Raw genomic sequence first — 21,748 nt, forward strand, 5'->3', positions numbered from 1 at the left:
TGCTCTCCCTGATGCAGCTGTTAAATGAACTTATGGGAAGTTAAATGGAGCATAGGATGCCTTGGGGTGGGAGAGACCCTAGGAGGCCTAACACAGGCCAAAGCTTGCCTGCCCCAGGCTTTCCCACCTCCTGAAGCACCCTGTGCTCTGCTTTTAGCCCCTTGGGGTCCCTGCAGTCCTTCATCTTTCTTTCCATCCAACTACCTAAAAGATAGCAGACCATCTGGTATTTGCAAGCCAGCATCATGGCAAATTCATGCTATTCTTCAACACTGTAGAAGATTCCATTTAAAAGGCTGCTCCCTACAAGTTCGCGAGAATAACAACTCCTTTACCACAAGGCTGGTAAGAAAGCTGATCCTGTGTCTCAGAAACTGCAAAAAACAAAAATAAGTTGGATGATGCTGGGCCCTGGAGCAGGCCAAGACCTGCAAATCCCTGGATTGGAAGGTAGCTGGAGGCTTGCAAACTTCAGCCAGCCTCATGTCCCTTTGTTCTCTGGAGGCTTGCAAACTCCAGCCGACGTGATCTCCTCTTGCTTACTTAGTGAGAAGGAAGCTGGAAGCTTGCAAGCTTCAGTTGATTTGCATGTGCTACAGCTGACCTGATCTCCCCTGAGTGAAGATGGCTGAGTGGAATGGCTGTAGGCACCCAGTGGGGCGGGATAGGTGGGTGGATGAGTGCTGCAGCATCCCTGTGGTTGGTTCTAAGGGCAAATAACTCCAGGGTTGCTGCAGCTTCCATAAATTTGAAACTGAATCATAAGTGGTTTTGAGGAGTTAACTCTGAACAGCTGCTAAGCAACCGTCATAAGTTGAGCACCATGTTTAGTTGTGAATCATGTCAGACTCAAAATGGAGTGTTTGAAACTTGGAATATTTCTCTTTTGAACTGTAGCCAAAATGCTCAGACTACAAGATAAAGACTTAATTTTTTTACTCAAAACAGGTCATTTTTTGAAAATTCATGAAATATTTTGCACACCCTAGAGATTAACAACCACTTTTCATTGGTGCTAACTTGCAAAAAAAAGCTTAGATCATAATAACTCTGTTAGCTCTTTAATGTTTCTCAAACTTTTTTCCTTCCTATATTTGCTTTAAAGGATATCTTGAATTAGTTTTATAACAAATAATAATCCTTTGGCTTGTTTAGGTACAGCAGCAAGTAATAGTTAAACGAAAAAGAGGCAGACCTCGCAAATATCCTGTTGAAATAGCAGCAGTGCAGAGTAAGTATGATGTCATCCCTTTATAAAAAATAGATATCAGTGTTTCAATGAATTCAAGAATTTTATTCTTTCGTTCCAGGTCAGGATTCAGCATTGGATACAGTTATGAGAAATGTAAGCATTTGGCTGGGGTGTTTCAGCTGCATGCAGAGGTTGAAGGAATATTGTCTTTCTATGGAACTTATTTGTATATTGTTTGTTTGGTAAAGCAAACATTGGCAGGGTCTAGAAGACAATTACACTCAGTATAATATCAGTACTGTCTCTCACCTTTAGTACACTTTCTCTGAGAGGGTCCTGACCCTCCTGTCATTCTGGAAAGCCTTGAAGAACTAACTTTTTCCAGATATCTTGGGATAGTGTGAACTGGAACCCAAGAAAAAAATTTTTTCAAAGTGAGCGGTGTATTGTTTTTGGGAGCACTGAAAGTTTTGTACTGTTTTTTATGCTTTTTATCATTCCTGTTTATAGGCTGTCTAAGGTTATGATATATTAGGTGGGTGGCTATATAATTTTTTAAAATATGATTTTTTTAAACATGATTCTTCAACCCTAAAACTTTACATTTGTTTTCTCTTGTATAATGGCCTTCACCATTTATTTACTATATTTATATGCTGCACATTCTTCAAGGTTCTCAAATAGCTAACAATCAGAAACAACATTAAAAACAATCATTAATAAAAAAATGAACCCATACCCAAATAACTATTTCAATAGTACCATTAGCCGTGGTGGCACAGTGGTTAGAATGCAGCATTGCAGGCTAACTCTGCCAATTGCCATCAGTTCAATCCTGACTGGCTTAAGGTTGACTCAACTTTCCATCCTTCCAAGGTTGGTAAAATGAGTACCTAAATTGTTGGGGCAATATGCTGACTCTTTAAACCACTTAGAGAGGGCTGTAAAGCACTATGAACTGATATATAAGTCTAACTGCTATTGCTATTAAAAAAAGTGTGTCCACTAATGCATCTCAGCATTCAAAGCAAGCTTTTCTAGGCTATATGGAAAAGCAAGGTCCAACTTGTATTCCTGAAACCCAGCAGGGAAGAAGTAGATCAAATCTCCATGAGGTAGGAATTCCAAAAATTGGAGTCAGTAATTGAAAATGCCTATGTCTTACATCCCATCAGATGTTATTCTCAGAAAGATGGTTCTAGAAGGAAATGTTCCTGTTCAATCTGATCAGATGGGCAGGTGAATACAGGAGAAAGTTGTCCCATAGGTAACCAGGTCTGAAGCCTTGTCAAAGACCTGGGTGAAAAGCCAAGTCTTCACAATATCAAAGTTGGGGTCATCTGGATCATAGGAGGAACCTTGTTGCAGAGGGCAGGCACTGCTACTCAGAAGGTGTGCTTCCAGGTTCTGATTTAATGTTATGTTTATGTTAGTTAATGTTAGTGTTTAATTGAAGGAACCTGGAGTGTGCCAATCCTGCTTGATACAACTAGCTGAACAGTTGTATAGGAGACAGGTGCTCCCTAAGTAACCAGCCTTTATGCCATGTAGACCTTTTAAGTAGATAAATGTATAGATAGATAAAAGAATGCACTGCTTTTTTAGGAGTGTGAAACATACTTCCTTTTGACTTCATGAAACGTGGATAACTTTATTTTGTGTGAAACAGGATGTTTTGAGAAATAATTCAAGATCAAAACAGCCATTTTAAATTTAGAAAAGATTTTTAGACTCAAAACAGCCTATTTGATTTTTGAAGTAGCAGTTTCACCCTCAAAGTGGGAGTTTCAAACATTTAATACTCTGAACTGCTTAAATAGAAATGTTTTGGGAGACTTCCGGTTTGACGTCGTGGTGCGATGGGCGCAGGAAGACAGGGCTCCATCTTCTATGTTTGATTTCACCCCACTGGGGACCCTAAAAAGGGTCAAAAGTCACCTCAAAGAGGTGACAAAGAAGGAGGGACCCTCGTTGATCACAGGGGCAACACCCCTTCCACTGGATCTGAGGAAGCCCTCCAAACCAGAAAGATTGGCTGCATTCATATGGCCAGTCACAAGCTGCTGTCAACTGAGGACAAGTACTAACTACCAATTTCTGAGCAACATGGATGGAACTGGGTGAGACTTTATCCTCTTTTTATGGCACTAACACTACTTTCCTGGAAAAAAGAATGCCCAAAGCAAAGAATCCTCCCTGATGAGAGAGGGAAGGGAAGTTATTGCCCTGCCCCCTCAGGAAAAGAAAAGCGGCAAATTAATTGCTTTGGGGGAAAACAGAGGAAACTATAATATCAATTTGGAACTAATACAGATCTATAGCTTTGAAATTTGGGCACTAAAAGTATCTTTGAGACTTTTTTAGAAAAAATATTTGAAAGTTTGCAAAATAAGCTTGGATTAGGAAATCTGGAAGCTGTCAACGATATCTGGTGGAGATGTAAGGCACTACAATTTATTATGCTTAAGGGAAACTTGGCTGGAAGCCCAGACTCAGATGACTTGTTCCTGGATACTTTCACTTTTGCAGACTGCAGCTGGAAAAAGGGAAAAACAAAAACACTTGGGCTGCTTATCTGGGTTGGGGACCCTTTTGGACTATATAGTGTCAACGCTGCTAACATCGAATGTTATTGCTTGACAAGAGATGAAGAAGTAGCCGTTTCATATGTTAAACTTGTGTATTGCTTTAAGATGTGTATTGTTTTAGTTTAAGGTTAGGAGGGGGAATGAGTAGGATTGCACTTTTCCAGGCCATTTTTCTCCCTAAAGAAGATAAGGCTTTCGTGGTCTTCTAACAGAAGGGAAACTGATTCTTTAAATTAATTGGAGAATATGATTAATGACAAAATTAGAAAGGTGGAGAATTGTGTTTTAATATATTGTGCAAGGGGCGGAGATTTCAACTTCCAGCTTCTTTCGAGCAAGCATTTGCCGGTGTATTAGGCTAATAAAGGACTTTTAAGGTAAACAATGCCTCAGAGTCACTTGAAAAGCCCATACGTCGGAAACCTGACATATAGATTACATACAAAAATAAAATGAATATTCCATACTCAGCCTTAAATGGTAAAAAAATCATCTTCAATACCTGTCTCCAAAGCTCCCAGCTTGATATATCAACAAGAAAATGTTAAGGAATCTCAGAAAGTAATTCTTTCCATGTTGAAATCAATCCAAGAGATAATTGTTTTATTTCAGGATGAGACTAAAAATAATGCAAATGAGATAAAAGAACAATTTTCCAACCTAAACTTACAAATCCAGACAATGGCTGTAAAGAAGGAACTAAAACCTAGAAAACAGAAGGTACATTAGAAGAAATGGATCCAAAGATGGAGAGCCTAAAGGAAGGAATTTAACAGACAGATACAGACAAATGAAAAACTAGAAAATGCAATGATAACACCGGAAATGGAAAAGACATCGTACTTGTCAAGATCTCAGAGCTGAGTGAATGGATGATAAAGCTGTTAGGAGAAATGCTGAATATTGACAAACAAGAAATGAAAAGAAAAACTTAAGGAGAAGGATGGAAGCTGTTTAATGAATATAAATGGGTTGAGCATTCTTCCAAAAACACTTCTACCAAATTCTTTTCCTCATTCCAAATAATATATACAAAAACAGAGGAAGAACTACTTGATTTAAATGTATTGACTTGGAAAGTTATTTTGCAAAGGAAGAAAGCTAGAGTAAGACTGAAGAAAATTGATGGGATATTATACTACTAAACAGATGTTTGAATATGGCTAAGAAAAAAGATAACTATTAGAAATAAAAGTAGTTAGAAGGATAGGATTTGTATCTAGAATATTATACTTTGTTGTGAGATGGGAAATATGAAAATTCTAAAAGGGTTTGAATAAGGGAAGCTTTTTGGTTACCCAAATATAATTTATTGTGATAAAATTATAAGCAATAGAGATATTTTGAACATTGATGGGAAATTAAAATTTTTAAAAAGCAGGAAAAACAGAATATTGATTGAATAAATGGATTTTAAGTGCAAATGCAATTGAGATATATTTTGGCTAGAAAAGTTATTATAAATTGATACTATCAATATTATGTATAATACCAGAAAAATGTGATGAAGATGTCTATATTTAATTGTATATGTATTAACAGTAACAAGAATTGTATTTCCCAGTATTGAAAAATGCATACTGCCAGAAGAAGAGAGGACCAAGGAAGCACTGGATGATGTAGTATTGGACTAGACTGAGAAAGTTAATATATTTTGTATTTGTCAGGGCCCACTTCAAAAGCTCATCCTAAGAAAGCAGGACTTGTAGAAGCAGTTTCTTCCAAAAGGAACTTTTATTAGGAGAAGCTGATAGCAGGCTTGATAGGCAGGATCTGAGGATTTCCTGCTCAGATCAATAGGTTAAAAGAGTCCCAAGCAAACCCCGCCCCAATAGTTCATCCTGTCAGTTTGAATGGGCCAATCCTCAGGTGTTTAGTCTGCTGTGGGAAAGGAGCTGATAACATAGACCGTTCCCAGGCTCGCGATGATGTTGTTGGGTCTTCACACTTTCCATTCCGTAGTGAGAGAATAGCGGAAAGGATACATTGTAGCGAAACAGAAACAAAGAGACAGCCCGAAGCATCTTCCCCCCTCCCCTTCAGGAGAATGGCAGAACCCTTAGCAAAGAATAGAAAGAAAGAAAATAGATTTCCCCCCTCCCCAGTATAAGATGGGTTCTGACAGCATTTATACTTCAAGAAATCTTTATGTCTAGTTTCAAAGCATGGTTTTGCTGGTGCAACAAATATTGCTTCTTAGCTTGCCAACGAACTTGGGACCTAGAGATGCTTTCTCATAACAACATTTTCCATTTGATTGGGCAACGTGACCTGACCCAGAGCAAGGAGGGAGAATTCAATGCTTTCACTACTGTATATGGGTTTGGGAGGGGTCTTGCAGAGCTGATTCTGCCTTTATTAGTGCCAAAGTGATGTACTCAATAAAGTTTTACATTAAGAGATTGGAATGTCTCGAAGGTGTTTGCTTGGTCGGGTTCGTCAGTCGGAACCTTGACACTTTACATCTATTTTAGAATATAGAACTGGATTATCCCTATGCAGGATACATGGGTGTGGTTGCTGTGAGATTATAGTTCGGATTCAGTGTAATCTGCCAGCTTCCTGTCACTTAATCTTTGTCTCTATACTTTACTGTACTGCATTTTGTTTCATATATGAAACTATCAAAAATGTCAAAGTTGATTGTAGTTTTTAATATTCTGATGAGCTGTTTCTGTGTATAAAATGTGTTTTGCAGTATATTCTAAAATGTAAGCCATGACAAAACATATTTAAAGGTGTATATGTATCTGTGTGTGTATTTATGACACTGATAAACTCAGTATAAGACCCTGATCCACTACGGATAGAGGTTTCTTTGAAAACTCCAGCTTTGTTCATGTGTTAAGTTGTAAAAAGTATTGCATATTAAGTTAATTTGGGTCTACACTAATTGCAGTATTTGGGCTACTTTTTAGTGTTTAAATAACCTGAGAGGATAGGATATCATGAATTTGTTTAAATATAAAAAATAATTGAAAGAGCATTTGAATACTTTTAATATATTTGATTTTTCTACTAAAAATACTTTTTGTTCTTAATTAGGTACTGCAGTCTTCAGGCACTAGCAAGAGATTACTGATAATACCAGAAGGTAATGATTCAAACATCTGTTTTTCACATGAAAAAATAGATGGGATGAAATGCATCTGGCTTTTTTTCTTTTAAAGACTTGCTACTCTATCAATTTGGCTGTCATATTTACAAAGTTTTCTTGTCCAGAGATCCATGGTAGTTGTAATATGTATGAAGTCCCTTTCTCAAACTTGGTAAAATCTGTTGTGTGATTCTGTAGTTTCAGTAGCCTAGTAAATTGATATCTGTAAGCAGGGCACAGCTAGAGAACCTAACGGAATAGATTCCTTCCATACTGCCGCAGGGATGCTCACAGTTTGGCCTGATAGATTGATTGGATTTCTGAACTACCAGAATGTATATTCATGGTGCTGTATATTAAATAGAAGAGTGCGCAGAATTCAGTAATAAAATAATTAAAACATTGAACTTCCATAAAACTAAAAAACCTCAGTAAAAGTTTACTGAAATATATTTGACTCTCACCCACTCTTGCCTGCAGTGCACATTTCCAAGAGGACAGCCTTCCCATCCCTGTCCAGCCATATGCCAGGTCTGCTTGTTGAGTCTTGTTATGGAGGGACCTGACATTTACCAGTAGTGGCTGGAGAAACAGGGTCACCAGCATTTAATCATTTCATTTGATAACTAGCTCTTAAAGTTAACATAGAGTTATATAGAATTCTAATTTTCAAGGAGAATGAAGTCATTCCATTTTACTATTGTCTGTCATCCCTGCCACAGTTTACATTTACTACGTTGTAGTAAGTTTAGGAGGAACATATGCAAGGAAAAACTTTTTTAGTTAAATGACTTAAGATTTTTTGGCTAATTTTAACATCTTGATAAAAGTACGTTCTTAATTTTTTTTCTTTTTACAGCCAATGATTTTTTGAACAATAGAAGCAATGTAAGTTGAAGAATTTTTAATTCATGCTATTTTCCAACCCAAATCTAAAATATCTTTACAGGTTTATAAGACCTTTTGGTTTTAGTGGAATTGGGTTTTTGTTTTGTTTTGTTTTTTACTTCCAATTGTCAGGAAACTGAAAAAGAGAAGAGCAAGATGGTTATGCGGTTAAGAGGAAGGAAATCAAAACGGTCTTGTCTTTCATCAGAGGAAACAGGTAGACAGAGAACCTCCTCTCCTTCTCTTAACTTTTTATTGTTTAAGTTGTCTATTAACTTGTAAAGAGATCAGCTTTATTCCTTGGGAGAAAAATCATTGGGTTGAAGCTAAAGTAAATATTAGAGAAAAATGTGCAAATCTCTGTAATTTCATGTCAGGATTGGTACAGCCCAGCTGCTTGGGTTCCGCTTGAGTTCTCTATGAATTTTGTCTGTGAAAGAAAAAGTAAACTATCACAAATGTGTTTAAAGAGATTTAAACAAATATGAATTAAAATATAAAGGGATGGAAAATTACATTTTCCATTTACAAAGTCCTGTAAGAGTATTCTATATGGAATATTCTTCCTTAAAAAAATTTAAAAATCTTTTTCTGAGGCTTGAGTGGATCTTTGATACTGTCATTAAAATTTGCAGGAACAAACACATCTGAGTCATCTAAAAAACGTCAGAAGCTCAGATCTGTCTCTGAAGAAAGTGTTAAGGGCCAGGATGAAATCAAGGAGAAAGGAAATGATGGTGAAACAGATGGAGATGAGATGTATTCAGGAGCCACAACTAGATCAGCATCAAGATTAGAAGCAGAAAGGTAATGCCAACTCTGCCAAGACGTGGCAAATAATTCACTGGGACTCTCCAGTATTGTATGGAGGGATGTTGTGGGAATTGAGAAAAAGGACACTTAAGGCTGTCTTTTTCTGCAGTCACTGGTGTGTATGTCTCAAATCCAGTGAATTTCTGAGCTGATCGTGAAGAATTGCTGTCTACAGTTACCATATGAATAAGGTTACCCTTATTAAAGTTAAAATGGCAATCGCAACCATGTAGTTGAAGCTTCAGGCTTTTTTATATATGTCACATGTAAAAGGAGTGAGGCAAGATGATGGTCATCATTTTGACTTTTTTTAACCCCTTTCCTATTAACTTCTCTGCATATGAATATCTAAGAATAAAATTAGAACCATCCCCAAACCTGCAATTTGGTGCATTTTAATCCATTTTATATTTATAATTGTTGTGATACATTGTTTTGTCTTCATATAAGCTGCTTAGAGTAACTTGAACTGCAAGATGGGCAGTGAATGAATGAATGAATGAATGAATGGTGGCAAGTGCATATCGAATCAAAGTTCGGAGATCTCTGATTTATATAGATTAATGTAAAATTTCTTTGCTTTCATCTAATCACAAAATGATCCAGATTCTAAGTCAGAACTTCTGTTAACCAAGGGTAAATGATAGTGAGTAATGAGGGGACTGGGCATCACCAGGACATAAGCACAAATCTAAATCTAATGGTTTTATCTAGCAATTTCATGCACATTTTAAACAGCATCAAAATAATTGATTCTTAGTGTCCCTAAAGCACAGCTGTTGTCTCCTTTCTTAAAAATCTGCATTTCATTAGAACTGAAGATAACTGCCAATTATACCCCTGTATATTACACTTCCTCTCTATTATCAATATTCTGTCAATATCAGTTTGGAAATCAGATAGGAAGCAATCCAGAAGAACTTTGCAATCAAGAAAACATTCTGTTGATACATACCGTATTTTTCGGACCATAAGACGCACCTGACAATAAGATGCACCCAGTTTTTAGAGCAGGCAAACAAGAAAAAAAATTCTGAACCAAATAGTACCGGTATACTAAAACAGGGCTTTTCAACCTTTTCATCCATTGTACCACTTTTAGTACAAGGCAATGTCCGAGTACCACCAGTCGCCCAGCAAGGTGTCAAAAACTTGACCCCCCATCAAAAAAGGAAAAAAAATGATAAAGTACAGGTAGTCCTTGACTTACAATGATTCACTTAGTGACTGTTCAAAGTTACGACAGCACTGAAAAAAGTGACATGACCATTTTTCACACTTATGACTGTTGCAGCATCCCCAGGGTCATGTGATTTACATTCGGATGTTTGGCAATCGATTCATATTTATGATGGTCACATTGTTCCAGGGTCATGTGATCGCCTTTTGCAACCTTCTGAGAAGCAAAGTTAGTGGGGAAACCAGATTCACCTAACAATCATGTTACTAATTTAATTTCTTTCTCTCCCTCTCTCCCCCTCCCTCTTTCTTTCTCTCTCTTCTCTCTCTCTCCCTTTTTCTCCATCTCCCTCTTTCTCTCCCTATTTTTCTCTTTCCCTCTATCTCTCCCTTTCTCTCTGTGCCTCTATTTCACTCCCTCTTTCTCCTCTCTCTCCCTTTCTCTCCCTCTCTATTTTTCTCTTTCCCTCTATTTCTCCCTTTCTGTCTCTCCCTCTATTTTCCTCCCTCTTTCTTTCTCCTTCTCTCTCCCTCTTTCTCTTTCTCTCCCTTTCTCTCCCTCTCTCTCTTTCTCTCCCTCTCTTTCTCCTCTCTCCCTCCTTATTTCTTTCTCCTTCTCTCTCTCTCCCTCTCTTTCTCTCTCTCTTTCTCTCTGTCTCTCTTTCTCTCCCTCCCTCCCTCTCCCATTGTCCCTTTCTTCCTTCCTTCCTTCCCTCCCTCTTTGTCCTTCCCTCTCTGCATTAGAGCAGTACCCGCGAAGGCAGCCCTGCGGCCCGGCTTTCTCTTGTAGAAAGCAAGCTGAAACGGAGCGAGGGAGATTGCCAGAAATGCAAATCGGCCGATCTCGCGCTTCTGCAAACTCCCTCTCTCGGTTTCAGCTTCCCTTGCTACAAGAGAAAACAGGCTGAAACGAGGGAGTTTGCAGCAGCGCGAGATCAGCCGATTTGCATTCCTGGCAATCTCCCTCACTCCGTTTCAGCCTGCTTTCTCTTGTAGCAAGGGAAGCTGAAACCGAGCGAGGCAGATTGCAGGAGTGTGAGATCGGTGTTTCTCAGCACGTGCCAATTCGTGCTCCACTTGCAGAGGTTGGGGCTGGCCATACGGATCACCTTCGGACCATAAGACGCACCCTCGTTTCCCCCCCACTTTTGGGGAAAAAAGTGCGTCTTATGGTCCGAAAAATACGGTAACCAGGTGTCTTGTCCATGAAAGAAACTTAAACCTTAAGGTTCCTGACCAACTTAACAACTTTGTCATCTAAAAGGTAGAGGGCCTGCTATTCTAGATCTAATTCTTACTTAACAGAGAAGAAGTGATAGAGGAGGTTGAAGTTGCCAGAACTTTGGGGGGAAATGACCATGTCATATTGGAATTCAATATAATGCAACACAAACAATTAAACATTAGCAAACCAGTGTCTTAGACTTTAAAAGAGCTGATTTATTGAAGGGAAAGCTTGGGAAGCATCACATGGATGAAAATCTTAAATGGGAAAACAACTCAAGAAGCTTGGAAAAGAAGCTGAAAAATATGATTATGAAAGCCCAGTCCAATTCAATACCACTGAAAAAGAAAAATAAGAAATCCAAGAAGAAACCAGCATGATTATACAAAGAACTCTGATAGACTGAAAGACAAAAAGGATAAGTACAAAAAATGGAAAAAGGAACACATAGCTAAGGTTCAAAATGAAGTAAGACTTGCAACAAATGTTAAAAATGATTTTAAAAAGTTTCAACATATAAAAAAGAAAAAAGTCACAGAAATAATCAGTCCATTTATGAGAGAAGGTGCAAGGAAGTAACAGGCCATAGATGGAAAGCAGAGCTGCCTAATACATTCACTGAATCTGTCTTCATGCTAAAAGTTAATACAGCCCTAACCTACCAAAAACATAATCATAAAAGACAAATAAAGACAAATATATCAAATAAAATAAGCAAGAAAATGGTAAGAAAACACCTGTCCACTCTAGACAAATTCAGTCACTGCTACCTGATGGATTACTTCCCAGATTTCTGAAGGAACTGGCAGATGTGATCTCGGAACCATTGAACCATATCTTTCAAAGATTCTGGAGCATCTAAAATTCACTCCTTTTTCAATTAGTTTTCTAGTTAGAAATTGGTATTCTCTTCTGGCTTCTCTTATTCTCCCAGATATTTGTTTAAGAACTACAATTTCTTTTTCTTTGTATTTCAAAGGTTCATCTCTTACTCTTCTCAAAATCTTGTCTCTCATGCATCTTTTAAGAAATCTAGCTTAGATAGCTGATTCCAGAAGGGATTTTAATCTATTGGGACACGAAAAGATACAGACTGGACATGCCACTTAAAGCAAGAGAATACTATGATGACCACAAAGCGTTTATGGAAGGAGGTGATTTTGAACCTGGTACAACGAGAGAAACAAAGAAACATGAAGAGATGGCTGTAGAAGGAGCAGTTAAACCAAGAGAGGAAGAAGAAACTAAAAAACTAAAAGAAGAAGGAGCAAAACCAAGAGAACAGAGACAGATAAGATAGACTAGAACAGGGGTCAGCAACCTGAAACAGTTAAAGAGCCACTCGGAACCGGTGCCCTCAAAAAAGGAAAAACTGGGAGCCGCAAAAAAATGTGTGCACATGCGCATACATGCGCGCATGCGCAGAACAGGGTTTGACTAAAGAGTGGAGCCAAGGCGAGATATGCATCTACCCTGTATATTTGAATTGATTGGTTGAACTTTTTTAGACCCACTTTTTTGGGGGGGGACTGCACATGGCAGAGGACCGGGAGCCGCAGGAGACGGCTGAAAGAGCCGCATGCGGCTCCGGAGCCGCGGGTTGCAGACCTGTGGACTAGAAGATTAAGACCTAGATATAATTGAAAGAGATGGAGAAGGAAAATGGGATCCTGTCAATGAGTATAAATGGACTAAATTCCCCTTCAAAAAGAAAAAAAACCATTTTTACACGACTACAAAAATTAAAAATGGATATAATCTGCCTGCAAGAAACACGTATTAAGAGACAACACTATAAATTGCTAGAACAACCAAAAATTAGTAAACTTCATTTTGCACTAGCACATCAAAAGAGAAGAAGAATAGCCCTACAGTATATATTAAAGAAACAATGAACCCTAAATAAATTTATGCAGATGAAGAGGAAAGAAAATTAATGGCGGAAATAATGATGGATCAAAAACAGATACTGATGATAGCAATATATGCACCAAATGATAAACGAACAATTTTACCAAAAATTATATAAAAAAAATATTAGAATTGGACTATTGAAATCTTTGTATAATGGGAGACTTTAGTGCAATAATAGATGGAACTTTATATAAAAGCACTAAACAAGGGAAGAAAGGAAGAAATATATTACCTAAAGCATTTTGAAAAATGGCAAAAGAACTTTGCATCCAAGATATATGGAGAGAGAAAAATCCAAAAAAACTTCAATATACATTTTACTCACATAGACACAAATCATGGTCTAGAATTGATATGATATGGTCATCCTCAGAACTTAGCACGATGATACAAGAAATTGAGATAAAAACTAATATCTGGGTAGATCATCCAATAAAGATGATTTGGAGAGGAGCCAAGAAAAAATTAAGATGGTCCTTGAACAAATCTATATGGAAAGAAAAAGAATTCATACAACTAGCGGCAAAGGAAATGGACTTTTTTTCAAAATAAATAAGAGACATCGCTTCAAAATGTGTAGGACACAGCTAAAGCATATTTTAGAGGGCTGGCTATAACCTATACTGCCAAAAAGAATAAAGAAAAAAAACAACAACAGTTAAAAGTTGAAAGAAGAATTTAGAAAATTAGAATTAGAACTACAAATAGACCCACAAAAGAAAATACTTAAGAAGCAAATGGAGATAATAAAACATAAATTAAACCTAGCTGAGATGGAAATAATGGCTCAACAGATTAAAAGGGCTAAACAGAACATTTTTGAAAATGCCAATAAGCTGGGGAGATGGTCCTTTATCTCCATTATTATTTATATTAACACTGGAAGTATTGAACAGAAATATCAGGCAAGATATAGAAATTAAAGGATTGGAAATAAAAGACGAAAAATACAAATTACAAGCATTTGCAGAGGACTTGTAATTGGAAGAACCACTTGAAACAAGTGCTAAAGTTATGGAGAAAATAGAAGAATTTGGAGAAGTGGCAGGGTTAAAAATAAACAGAAAATACTAAAGCGCTAACAAAATCTAACAGAAAAACAAAAAAATCAATTAGCAAAAAAACCCAAACCAAATAGTTAAAAAAGTTAAATATTTTGGAATTTATTCAACAGCAAGATGTGCAACAATAAAAGAAGACAATTATATAAGATTACTAAAACTAATAAAATTGGATCTGGAAAAGTGGAAAAATTACAACTTTCAATGTTGGGGAGAATAGCAACAGTGAAAATGAATATCTTACTGAAAATACTTTTTCTATTCCAAACGATACCTGTAAGACTGGGAAAAATCTTTTTTGATGAATTAAATACAACAGTATTGAAATTTATCTGGCAAGGAAAAAAAGCTAGAATCACTCTGAAAATGTTACAAGAAGTGAAAGAAAGTGGAGGATTTAAGCTGCTGGACTGGATGTTATCCTACCAAGCAACTATATTAACATGGCTTAAAGAGTGGATAATGCTTAGAGATAAAAGACTATTATACCTAGAGGGACATGATCTACTACTTGGATGGCATGCCTTTCTGTGGTATGGGAAGAATAAAATACATAGATACTTTCAAAACCACTTTATAAGAAAGGCACTTCTTCTAGAATGGGAAGGAAAAAAAGCAAAAATTTATATCAAGATACCTGGATGGCTTTCAACAATGGAAGCATTTGCTTAACCAAATTTAATTAATTACAACAAAGTTGTGGCCTATAAAGTTATTTTGGACAATGAAGGGAAATTGAAAGACAGACAAGATTTACAAGAACAAGGTATTCATCTATCATGGTGGCCATACTTGCAAATTCAAATGAGATATGAAAAAGATGCTAAAACAATGGGATTCTATAAAGAACAGAAAATTTAACCAGATACTGCTAAAAACAGACGAAAAACTGATTTAGAAACTTTATAAATATTTGTTAAGCTTAAAGATAGAAGAGAAACAAGTAAAAGAAACAATGATAATATGGACAAAGAACTTTGGACATAATACAGAGCTAGAAAATTGGCAAACTTTATGGGAAAGAAATGCTAAACTAATGAAAGCAGTGACATATAAATAGGTTTTATATAAAATGTTTTACAGATGGCATTTAGCACCAATGAGATTAGCGAAAATGTTTTAAAATATGTCAAATAAGTGTTGGAAATGCAAACAAAAACCAGGTACTTACTTCCATATCTGGTGGACATGCCTTAAAGCTAAAAGATTGTGGTCAAAAATACATCTATGGTTAGAGAAAATGACTAAAAAACATATCGCTTTTAAGCCAGAAGTATTTTTGTTAGGAATAATAGGATCAAATTATGAGAAAGTCTGGATATACTTAATTTTACATGTATTAACTACAGCAAGAATTGTATTTGCCTAATACTAGAAAAATGAAAATCTTACCAATGGAAGAAGAATTAATTAAGAAAATCTTAGATTGTGCAGAAATGGACAGATTGACATTAAAGATAAAAGAGAAGGAAGACTCAGCATATTTTAGAACATGGGATAATTTTTATCAATGGCTAGAAAAACGAGTTAGAAAGAAAGGCATGTGATATGTGACATTGAATATATATTAAGTAAGAAGACAACTATTGAGCGATTAATGTATCATTTATAATTAACTATTATTCATTGTTTTTAAATACAACATGCTGTTTGCTATATATATAAGAATGTTATTTTAAAAATCCTAACCCTATACACACACACACACACACACACACACACACACACACGCACACAAAGAGAGAGAGAGAGAGAGGTAGAATTGCCAGAGGGCTGGAAAAGAGCTGATGTGGTTCCCATCTTGAAAAAAGGGGGGAAAAACAGATCCAGGAGTTACAGACCAGTCAACCTGACATGAATACCTGGAAAAGATAAGCAACAGATCTGGGAACATCTAGAAGCAAGCAACGTTATAACCAAAAATGAGCACGGGTTTGTCAAAAACAGATCATGCCAAACAAATCTTATTTCATTCTTTGACAAAGTGACTAAATCAGTGGACCAGCGAAATGCAGTGGACATAGTATACTTGGATTCATTAAGGCAGAGGTCCCCAACCTTTTAGGCACCAGAGACCAGTTAGGTGGAGAGAGGTTTTTCTGCAGACCAGAGGGGGTATGGTTTTGTGTGCTGCCTGCATCCTGCAGATGGGGCTTTGCTTGTTTGTGCTGACCGTTTGCTGGCATGCTGCGGCCCAGTACTGGTCCACGGTTGGGGACCCCTGCATTAAGGCGTTTGACAAAGTAGACTATGACCTACTTTTTGGTAAACTAAAAAAATGTGGGATAGACAGTATCACTACCAGATGGATTTGTAACTGGCTGGCCAACTGTACTCAACATGTAATCTTTAATGGAACGACATCTACATGGAGGGAAGTAAGCAATGGGATACCCCCCAGATTCCATTTTAGGTCCAGTACTCTTCAACATCTTCATAAATTATTTCAGTGAGGGAATAGAAGGGAAACTCATCAAATTTGCAGACAACACTAAACTGGCAGGAATAGCCAACTCCCCAGAAGATAGACTCAAGATTCAGATGGATCTCAACAGACTTTAACACTGGGTTCTATCTAACAAAATGAAATTCAGAGTTGAGAAAAGTAAGGTTTTACATTTAATGCAAGAAAAATCAAGCTACAGATTAAGTGAAACCTCTTCAATAGGAGTAATTGTGAGAGGGATCTTGGAGTCCTAGTAGACAATGACTTAAATATGAGCCAGCAGGGGCTGAGAAAATGGGGTCAATCCATTCTCCAAAGCAGCAGAAGGCAAGACAGGAAATAATGGATGGAAACTAATCAAGGAGAGAAGCAACCTAGAACCAAGGAGAAATTTCCTAACAGTGAGAACAATTAACCAGTGGAATGTCTTGCCTTCAGACGTTGTGGGTGCTCCATCACTGGAGGCTTTAAGAAGAGACTGCATAGCCACTTCGCTGGAATGGCATAGTTTTCTGCTTGAGCAGGGGATTGGTCTACAAGACCTCCAAGGTCCCTTCCAAATCTGTTATTCTGTTACTCTATGATTGTAGTAGCTGCTTCTGTTGAAACAACATGTGACAATGGGGCTTATTCTTCAGGGGATCAGACATTTTTTATGTCTTTCCTTAAAATTATTTGCTAGCGTTTCTTAGAACAGAACAATATGTAGCCACATCCATTCATGCATTTACAGAAGGAGGCTCACCAAGAGACACTGTGAGGCAGCCTTGCTTGTTTGCCATTCTTGAAATCAAACCACCAGTTCTGCTTTCCTGTCACATTATAATAATAATCTGATTTCTTAGAAATGTAATTGACACTCTCCCAAGCTCCAATTTTTAGGATTATGCTTTTAATTGATCATCTTACCTGAACCTAAAAAGGCCTTTTCTTCAGTTTTTATGCTTATTTTTTTCAGGAAGCAGCCAAACAAGCCAAGAACCCGAGCCACATCTAAAAGTCAGAATCCATCCCCAGCTTTTCCTACAAATCGTCAGAAATTAGCAGAGAAAAAGCAATCATCTGCCACTGCAAAAGTGAACAAAAGTCCTCGCTTGGCCCCGTAAGTGGAAAGAAAAGTAACTTGAGATTCTCCTCCTTCCTTTTGTTTGATCATTACTATCCAAAATGATGCCACAGAATTGGTGGGATAACTACAGGACACACTGTTTATTTCTGTTATGCTCTAGAGCAGTCATGGCTAACCTATGGCACGCGTGCCAGAGGTGGCACTCAGAGGCACCTCCCTGCGCCCCCCCCCCCAGGCCACCACAATGCTGATGCAGCCCTGGCACTTTGTGATAAATAAGTGGGTTTTGGGTTGCGGTTTGGGCACTCAGTCTCTAAAAGGTTCGCCATCACTGCTCTAGAAGCATCTGGCTGTCTATAACTGGATATCAGATATGATCTGGCAGGGGGCTTCTCTGTTACTGTGCTTAAAAAGATAGCTTCCAGCATTTACCAGAATTTGGAGAAAAATATCTTTTATCTTCATTTTTTATTCATATAAATTATGAGCTTCTATTTTGCTTCAGTACAGTTTATTTACTTTTGTAACAACATAGTCGAGAACCCAAAAATCTTAGGATCTGTATTTCTCCGGAGCAGCCTTATGTGGTAGAAACCCTTATTGACAAGTGGCAGTCCAGAGTTCATTTTAAGATGAAGGTGGTATTGGCCACAGGAAAAGTCAGATACCCAGGCAATTTTGGAAGATTGAGCATGGTGGATAGTTGCTCATGCTAACCAAAAACAAAAGAATGATCCATAGGAACAGGAAATAAGCTTTATAAGACAAGTCTCTCATGGCTCAGGCAGGTGCTAAATTGTGCACAAATCTGTACTGCTCAGGATCCAAAAAGATCTTGACAGACCTGTTGGGTCCTGTCCAACAAAATGGAATTTAATGTGAACAGATGCAAGGTTTTGCACTTAGGCAGGAAAACCCAAAGGTACAAGTTCAGATTAGGCAAAACAATAAGTGTGAGAGGGACTGTGGAGTCCTAGTGGATGATCATTTAAATATGAGCCAGCAGTGTGCAGCAGCAGCCAAAATAATTAATACAATCCTTGTTTGTATAAACAGAGGTATAGAATCAAAATCATGTGAAGTATTAGTACCGCTTTAATAAAACCTTAGTAAGGCCACACCTGGAATATTACATCCAGTTTTTGTTGCCACATTACAAACATTACCAACAGTGAGAACAATTAACCAACAGAACAACTTGCTGTCAGAAGTTGTGGATGCTCCATCACTGGAGGTTTTTAAAAAAGAGAATGGACAGCCACTTGTCTGAAATCGTATGGGGTCTTCTGCTTGAGCAGGGGGTTGGACTAGAAGACCTCCAATGTCCTTTTCAGCTCTATTCTGATTGGCTGAATATAAATGTAATTGTTGTATTCATTGGGCTCAACAGGAAGGATGCCCAGGATATGCAGCCTCCAGAGTCTCTTATAATTGAGGCAATTCATAAATACAATAAGCCAGGAAGCAAGCATAACCACAACAATATGCTCTATGTATCATTTTATTTAGTTGAAAAATGGAAGCTGGAGCATTTAAGCAGAACGCTCATGGAAAAATTCAGTTTTTATAGGATTCAGAGGTCAAGGAGGTCTGATGGGAAGAGTAGAGGGAGGTATCCAGATGTTTGGGATCTGTCAAGTGGAAAGCTCCAGAGTTCTACATCCATGTCTTGGCTGTGAATCACATAGGTTGCAGTCGATACAAATGAGAAAATGGAGTGGGATCAAGATAGCCAGGGACAAAAAGTGGTAGCAGACGCTTTTCCAGAGATGCTTTTGATGAGGAGGAGCAGCCAAGCAAGCCTTGTCAGGTAGCTAGAAGATGCAGAGTGGAAGAGCAGTTTTGCACTACATTCTCTTGCTTCCCAATTTAGCCAGGATCCCAACAATGGGGTATTATTGGGGACTCTCTTTCAAAGCAGATTTATGGGTCTAGTCACTGGATTCCATGCTTACTAAAAATAATTACCCTTTTTAAATTTGTTTTGATATTTTCAGCTCAAAATTTCAGCCCACCAAGCGCAGAAGGGAAGCAAGTCCTCCAGTGTCAAGTAAGAAGGATCAGCAGAGGATCGATGAGACTGACATGAAAAAGTCCAAGCGATAGTTGGAACCCATGTCAGTGGGGATTCAGGGTGGGAGGGAACTGTCTCTGCTGTATAAAGCTTGAGGAGGGGAGCTGCATGTGTTTATTTCCAAGATGTAACTTATAATACACATGTAATATTTTAAACAATTTTATAAACTACGGTATTTGTTTATGCAGTATGAATTAGAGAAAGTTTCTTTGGGTCCAGGAGGAATTCGCTGATGTTTCCAATCCACTCTTTACTAGTGGCCTCTTAACACCTTTTGTATATAAAACATTTATTTAAAAAAAGATTGTATTTTATTGTGTATGAACATAATGGGAACATTTTATTGGACTGCAAGACCTGGTATTATATCATCTTGTTTTAACTGGCTTATTAAATGTTGTGCTGCCATGCTTAGCGCTGGGTAGGACTAAGAGAAGAAAGTGGAAAGCTAATGTGGCTCAGAATATTCTCGCATGTTTGGGTCAAGTAGATAGGCATAAGGAGAGATTGGTTACTTCTCTTGTTGTGTTTGTAACTTTCTCTATGCTAAGAGTTAAGAATGGCATTTACAGTGTTGAGTTCAAGGTGCCCTTTCCTTTGGAAATGTATTCTCACTTGTAAAATTTCTCCCAGTGTCCCAGCTAGAACACAGTAAAAGAAGAATTTTCGGCTGAAGAGCACATCACCTTTCTGTGGAGTTCTTAATTGTTCTTCTCCCAGTGCTTTTGTTTTTCCATAGAAAAATGGAAAACAAAAAGGACTGAAAAGATTGGCAACATGCCTACTTTATCCACTAGTATTAAAGAAGTAGAATCTGGTTAGTTGTTTTAGTAGACTTGCATTTTACTCTCTCAAGAACAAATCTTCAATTTGAGTTCCATGTAAAGCTTTTTTATTGTTAATCACATTTGTCTCTTGCAAAAATGTAAGTTGCCAAATATTCTGAGATTATTTTAAAATGTTGATATTCATCTTTTATAACTGACACCAACATTGATTTTTAATTGGTTTTTTTTTGTTTGGGGATCTTTTGTTGTACTGAGGTTATTTCTGTCAAATATTCTAGTTTGTTTCTTATTTGAATGTTTATATATAAATTACAAAATGTTTCCAAACTAGAGTCTCAGTCTTTGAATTGTTAGATTTTTGCATGTATTTGTTGTCTACACTCAAAGGTTGTCATCCCAAACATTTCTGAATCCTGTTGATGTTTATGCAAACTAAGCACAAGTTGAAATGTCTGATGCTCTGAGCCCAGCAATTTGATGGCATTTTGTTTAGGATTAGGCTCAAGAAACAGAAGTTACAGCATGGGTCAATCATGTTCATCAGGAGGTCTGTAGTATATAAACAAAATAAAAATGGTGGCCATGAGAGTATAGTCAAAACTGCCTGATTTTTATGTGCAAAGCTTCAGTCGCATTATTGTGGCTGCCATTTTGGCCTTTTTGATGATATTCTGTGGATGCCCCTGCATTTCAAGTAGAAGTTCTTAATCCTTTTCTATTTTTAATTATGGCAGATTAAAACTTTTATCACTTTAATAATGCGCTATGGACATTTTTTATCTTCTAACTCAGGGGTGTCAAACTCAATTTCATTGAGGGCTGTGTCAGCATTATGGTTGCCATTAAAGGGCCAGATGGGCGTGGCTGGGTAGGTGTGGTTGGGTGGTAACAGGTTGCACAACTAGGTGGATGTGGGTGTGGCTGGCTCAATACCACACAGTACAGCTGACTCTTTATGGCCAGGTGGGCATGGCTGGGTAGGTGCAGCCAGCCCAGCTCCGCTGACTCGAAAGGGCTAAGTTGGCATGGAACAAACTCAACATGGGGACAGCTTGGTGCCCTACAAGCTCCTTGCCTCCCCAAACTGTTGGCAGTTTAAAATATCCATCCAAAATTTAGCTTTCGCAGGCAATGCTGGCTAGATAGCAGAAGAGGGGGTGCAAACTGCGGGGGCCACATCTGAAGAAAGCAACCTCCACTTTGGGAAGCTCAGCCATCATCAGACAGCTGCTTGCAGAGGCTGCAGGGGAAACACATCTGGAGGGCAAGGCGCAGCATCCATATTGGCCACTTCAAATCAGAATAGAGCTGGGATTTCAGACAAATGGCTGTCCAGTCTCACAAAATCTGAAGACAAGCTGCTTCACTGGTTAATTGTTCTTACTGTTCGAAAGTTTCTCCTTAATTCCAG

The 21,748-nt window shown here is 37.8% G+C and overlaps 1 protein-coding gene across 6 annotated transcripts in view; it reads left to right on the forward strand.

The window, feature by feature from the left end:
- The window catches only part of BOD1L1 (biorientation of chromosomes in cell division 1 like 1), a 180,129-nt gene extending 158,893 nt beyond the window's left edge, over positions 1-21,236 (forward strand). For 3 of the 6 annotated variants that reach the window (XM_081332391.1, XM_081332392.1, XM_081332393.1), the window contains exons 10-17: positions 1,156-1,231; positions 1,311-1,345; positions 6,826-6,874; positions 7,737-7,765; positions 7,898-7,982; positions 8,401-8,572; positions 17,362-17,505; positions 19,470-21,236. In XM_081332391.1, coding sequence (XP_081188517.1) covers positions 1,156-1,231; positions 1,311-1,345; positions 6,826-6,874; positions 7,737-7,765; positions 7,898-7,982; positions 8,401-8,572; positions 17,362-17,505; positions 19,470-19,578 — 699 coding nt within the window. In that variant the 3' untranslated portion in view covers positions 19,579-21,236. Of the gene's footprint in view, positions 1-1,155; positions 1,232-1,310; positions 1,346-6,825; positions 6,875-7,736; positions 7,770-7,897; positions 7,983-8,400; positions 8,573-17,361; positions 17,506-19,469 lie in introns of those variants that run through there. The other 3 variants (XR_014027070.1, XR_014027071.1, XM_081332394.1) reach the window with 3 other exon arrangements.
- Positions 21,237-21,748: the final 512 nt, after the last annotated feature.

The sequence above is a fragment of the Vipera berus genome (genome assembly GCF_964194415.1).
Source record: "Vipera berus genome assembly, chromosome: 7".
Taxonomy (NCBI): Eukaryota; Metazoa; Chordata; class Lepidosauria; order Squamata; family Viperidae; genus Vipera; species Vipera berus.